We start from the raw sequence: 6,000 nt of genomic DNA on the forward strand, positions 1-6,000 counted from the left end.
AAGTAAAATGCATTAATGAAAAACCATGAGCGTCTGGTAATGAATAATATTTATGTACAACAATTATTCAAAGTGGATGAGCATTCACTGCATTGAACTCAAATGCTTCGCTAATGAAGACTCTCAGAAAAAACGTATGTCCTCCAGATTCATAACACTGCATACAAGGTTAATTCTCCAGTATTGATAACTCATATTTCAGGATACTGTAATAGAAAGAATAAAAAAAATTGCTTCCAACCTATCTGCTAGAAGTTCTTTAGGGACAACCCTTATTTCCTCCATGAACTGATAATAAACTATGGATCAATAGCAAAGCTGTAGGGTTTGAACCTGCACGCATTGAATTCAGTGATGAAGCTCCCACACCAGTGAGAGTGTAGGAACAGAGCTTTTTTGCAGTAGTGAAACAACTGCAGAACACATCTGTCTGCCTCTTCTCAAAATATCCTTTGAAACTTGAGCACCAGTAGGATGAAATTACTCTAAAGTCTCTCTGATTACCTGAAAAGATAATATACCAAAAAGTAGAAATAGAAAGCTCATTAAAGGCTTGACAGACTAGCAATCTGTTGTAATTTTACTATGGCTTAGTAGAATACACTGTACATAAGGACAGTATTTTAGGATTAAACTAAAAAATAGATGTGATTACAATCCACTTGGTACATTTTAAAATATGAGTTGAACTTGGTATCCTTCCAGATTTTTTTCTGGGAACATGCTGAAGCAGACCTCTGTTCTAACTAATATTGCAAGCAGGAGTTGATGTTTCTCTGAGGAATAGAAGGAATATTTGGCTGAGGAACCTGATTCTGTCTCAGCATCGTAACAGTCTGGCATAATGTGCGAAACTATTTTCAACACTCCCAAATTTCTTGTGCTCTGCCTTTACTGCTTCCACAACTGGCATATACCTCTAAGAGACTCATCACCCTCCCTAGAGAGAGCATAAGGGTTCTGTGAATTGAAAATGATTTCCAAATGGAGGCCCCCTGACTAGTAGAGAGCTGGTGACATGTTGACCATTCCCCTCATTTCTAGCTGACAAGTGCACTAAATGATACCACTTGCATTTGATGTGGATAAGCAGAACTGAAAAAGAAAGATACAGTAGATGCAAGGATGTGATCTGATTGTCACTGTGAGAAGCACTGGCTTACTTCACAGTGCTAAAGGGAGTGAGTTATATACACCACATCACGTGGATCGTGAAGTCCCTTTACAATTTGCCCCTGCTCATAGGGCAATCATAGTTGTTGTGGCAGATAAAGGAGAAAGACATTGGGCTGCTGATGCCAGGATTCCTAAGAACTTTGTTTGTAAGCTCTGAGAGAACAGAAGTTCAATCTGTCTTTGACATGGAAAGGATAATTCGTACTGTGTTAATAGGGAACTAATAAAACTTTGTGATGTATTAATTTGTTGAAGAGGAACACATTAGGCTGGAGATTAAGACACCTGGAGATTGAATGATGATATTTTTTGATAGCCTATGCTAAGGTATCTATTGCACTGAGCTGCTTTCACAGTAAGGATTTTAATGCGATATTGTGAAGTCACTGTGACCTGACAACTATTATCATGGAAGAGTCATAAATATAAACAAATTTAAGTTTACAAATGCAATAATATCTCACGATCATATTTAGCTTGATTAATAGGTAAACTGGACGGCTTTGATTATTAAAGGACATTTTTGAGAAATGCATCTTGTGCATTTTCTGTTAGCTTCAATTCATCAGCTTCAGCTTAAACCAAAAAGCCATGACAACCTTGAGACACTTATGGAGTACAGAAGCCCCTTCCAACTCCAGAATTGCAGCAGCCATATATGCACATGCTGAACAAGCCCCACATTTCAATTCATTTGAGTCTAACCAAGATTTGGCACTTCAGTAACAAAAAGAATCAAGGGAGACTGAGAGAACAAGCACTTCTACAGCAACAGCCAGGTCAAAAGTTGGATAAGGTTAAACTATTAGTTAATATCTGTATTTTTATAACATGGTTGGAATAGCTACTTTCCTTCACAACTGCAAAATCATGATGTGCAAATTGAAAAATAAATACCGAGACACAACAGTGGTCTGGAAACTCCTTCCTACTAAGTGTGTAGCAGAGGCTGCCTTAATGCCAAAACACAGAGGTCCCCTTCAATGCCAAAACAAATCCATTTTCACCAAGAAACACAAATAACACACAACCCTGTGGTTTGTGCTTGAAGTAAAACTAGAGAGAATATCAATAGAGACAAAAATACAACATCCAGAGTTATCCTGAGGTTGTGCACTTGGATATGTTGTTCGAGTAGGATTATCCCCTTCAAATAAAATATCAATTTAATCAATAGTAAATTGAGCTGAAAACAACACACAGCTTTCAAAACATTTCAGGACGACATCCAATATTTTTTGGGACCCAAGCCAACAGAAATGGAAAGAACAGAAGGTAGCGTAGGTGGGGTAAATGGGGCCTAGCTGCTGCCTCATCAAGTGCTTATAACAGTCAAAACCACATAACAATCCATTAAAAACATATCTAGGGATTCATTTACTAGCTGGCATCCAGCACGGTCTTCTCTCATGTATTTTGTCAAACATTATAATTGCTCTTCACAAGTATAACTTACCGGTCTTTTCCTGTCTCCTTCTTAAACACTGCATCACAGTAACTCATGCGCTTTTCCGTTGTCACATAGATTTTGGCAGTTGGGTAGCTGTCAACAGCTTTCTTCAGCATGTTGTATACAATGCCATTTCCATCCTTCCTCATGTTTCGAAAAGGTCCCCAGATCACATAAAGAGTGCTGTTGGTTTCTTTGAAAAAGTACTCAGGATTCTTGAGTAGGAGAGGCACACTTGTGTGAGAGACCACTCTTATGGTTGTCCTCTTCCCAACATCCTCCTCATAGCCCTTTGTGGGTGCATTGTTCATTCTCCATATGCAAGAGGACTTGTCTATCTCAGCTCCCACCTTCTGGCCTACCATCTGTCCTGAATTGGAAACGATGGCACAGAGGTCACAGTCCAGTTGCAGAGGCTGAAAGAGAGAAAACAAAAATATATGGCAGGTTCTTCTCTACAGAGCATGAAAACTGAGAATTCAGTTAACAGAAAGACAAGAACAATCCAAAAAACTGACAGCAATACTTCTCTTTACAAAACAAGAAAATCAATCCCCTTGAGGTAGAGCTGATGGAAAAACCTACCGCTACACAGTTCTAAAAGCAACCGTTTTCAGTGCCTGTAATCTTTTCCTTTGTTCACCTACTGAAGTCAACTAGAAAAATACTCATTCTTTTTCTCTCTGGCTGTTACTCTTTCCCCTAGAAAATGATAAAAGAAAGCAACAACAGAAAATAATTTAGATCAAGGCCTTTTTTGGAAAGGTGTCTGCAACAGGGAAAACGAACAGAAAAAGTAATGCTGGAAATTTAACTATACACTGATTCTGGTTATGTGTCTGAAGGAAGAGTTCCCAAATTTGTGACACAAGTCAAACATGAAGTGTACTTCTAACAACCAATCTGACAGCACTAAAAACCTGCATTTGGAAAGAGGATGTAGATAGAGGAATGTGGTGATCTCTCCAGAGATCTGTTACAACCCAGGAAAAATGAGAGGCAGATGGAGTGGTGACATGTGACTTAGGAACTTAATTCTGGGCAAAGCGAAGTCAAAGACAGTATTTCCTGAGTGCATTCTGTGGTACTATTTCTCCCATATGAATTGAAAAGAAAAATAGTTATCTCTTAAAGAAATATAGGGACCCAGACAATATTTCATTTGAATATAAATTGTATATATATTCTTTGGTTCTTTTGCATCAGAGGGATGCATTACATTTAAGATGCATTTTATTAAAGTTTTACTAGAAATCTAAAACAAATGGAAACTAGATCCATCCAGAAAAACCTCAAGAATAGAGTCCAGGTCACATACCATTTGTAATTTTTTGTATGGCCACAGACTTGATCTTCTAACCCAGCTTTGACTGGGAGCAATTGACTTCATTTACATGTTTGTTAGTATTCATTTCTCTTAAGTTTTGCGAATGTTTAGCTAGATGCTTTTTTGAGTAGCCTTGTGGTTATTTCTCTTCAAAATCACAGCTATTTTACCTGATGTGGATCACATCCTGGCTACATTTGACCACAATAATCTTAGGACCCGGTCACTTAGATCAGATTTCTTTGATAATGGTGCACAATATAAGGACAAGAGATAAACATCTCAAAATTATAATAGCCAAATTATAATTGCAAAAATATCAAGTGTTTGGGTGACAATTATTATACTTGTGTATCAAGTTTCTGCAATAGATCACAACTGCACCATTTTGACTTCTCTGCTGTGATTGATTTGATCTCTCTATGTGAGTGGTACCTGAAAACATTCTTTCATCGTGTCTTCGAGACTCAAAGATGTATGACTGTATGCAACAGCACTGATGGCGTTTCCTTTACAGAACACCATGTATTTTTTATAGCTGTTGTAGCTTCAGAGAGTTGTCCTGCTTGGCTGTCTGACAGCAGGGATGAAATCCCAGGAGATACAGCTGAACACAACAGTCTTTCTGTTTACTGCTTAGTTACAGAAATTCTCTCTAAGATACATTATGAGGACATGGCTGTGTGACCTAAACAAATCCATGAGCATAACTCACATCCTAACATGAAGTGAATTGTTCAAGTCCCAGTAGATTAATTTATATCTTTCAGGGTGAACTTTCAAGCTAACAAATACTGAATATGAAACTGCCAGACAGGAAAAAACAATTTGGTCAAGAATCTGGTCCCATTTAAGTTTGTCTCAACATTGATGTTTTTTTTCAGAATATTCTTCTGTCTCCATTGAAAAGGAGCTGCTCTCTTAAATTTGGAATTGTTTGATTTTTTGACCCTAGTTAGAAATGCATTGAGCATTTTCTATTCACTGAGTGAAACTGTTCTGCTCGAATAAACTGAGCATACTCACTCCTGCAATTGTGTCCCCCAGTTTTCGAGCTCTTTTGTTGTGATTCATTTATCTTGTTCCAATTTGTAAAGTGCTTTCATAATATTGAATGCCTGCACTAGGTCAACATATAATCTGCTCTACTTCAGTAGAGGTGGAGGCTTAACCCCTTCCAATCCTATCTCAGAATAGATATTTTTACAACGTAGAGAATTTTCAGACGCCCTAATTATGCACATTTGCTAACAGAGATCCTGTGGAGAGTTAAAAGACTGACTGACACCCATGACAAACATTCAACTGATTTCAGCACCATCCACTGAACTCAGTGTCTTTTTGGACCATATTTTCTGCAGTATGTGCAAAACCACACATCAATATTCATTTGCTGAACCCCCATATAGAGACAGCCTTGCTGCTTGTGGGGTTTATAACAGTCATGTATAAGAGGGGCAGTTTCTATAATCCATACACAACAGCTTTCTTATTTTCCTCTCTTAGCTCGGCGTCCTGTTTGCTATGACACCACACCTCAGCTATGGCTATGGTGGTGAGGTCCCATCACAGACTCAGAATATGCTCAAATGTAACTCCTCTGCCAGATGGCTCCTACAGGAGCTGTTCAGACACAGGGATTTGGGTGCCAGAGGGGTCAGACCAGAGAATTATCAGGGCAGCTGTGGCTGCTATTTCTCCTACCAAACTGGGACGCTCTAAATGGCTCCCAGATGACCCCTGAAGAGCTGGAGTAATCTTCTGTTGTCCCTCATCACCCCAAACACTTACATCCCTATACCCTTCATAGATTTTTGGTTGTGAAGTTGTTCATTAAAGCCCTAATCTGTATGAGAAACTGTCACTTTTCTATTTAATTTGATGACTTATTTGCATTAAGGATGAGCAGACGCAGAGAGTCATTTCTTACACAAAGAATCCAGAATTCAGAGACATGAAAAACTGGACAATTAGAGAAAACATGCATTAGTGGTGAACTATTCTGCAATTGTCAGTAACTGTTTATAGGTATCCATATCAGCAACTC

At 38.4% G+C, this 6,000-nt stretch overlaps 1 protein-coding gene across 1 annotated transcript in view; it reads right to left on the reverse strand.

Annotated features, from left to right (window-relative positions):
- ST6GALNAC3 (ST6 N-acetylgalactosaminide alpha-2,6-sialyltransferase 3) overlaps nucleotides 1-3,054 on the reverse strand; it is a 72,517-nt gene extending 69,463 nt beyond the window's left edge. The window contains exon 1 of the mRNA XM_010716231.3: nucleotides 2,633-3,054. Coding sequence (XP_010714533.1) covers nucleotides 2,633-2,991 — 359 coding nt within the window. The 5' untranslated portion in view covers nucleotides 2,992-3,054. The remainder of the gene's footprint in view (nucleotides 1-2,632) is intronic.
- Nucleotides 3,055-6,000: the final 2,946 nt, after the last annotated feature.

Source organism: Meleagris gallopavo, chromosome 10 (genome assembly GCF_000146605.3).
Source record: "Meleagris gallopavo isolate NT-WF06-2002-E0010 breed Aviagen turkey brand Nicholas breeding stock chromosome 10, Turkey_5.1, whole genome shotgun sequence".
NCBI lineage: Eukaryota > Metazoa > Chordata > Aves > Galliformes > Phasianidae > Meleagris > Meleagris gallopavo.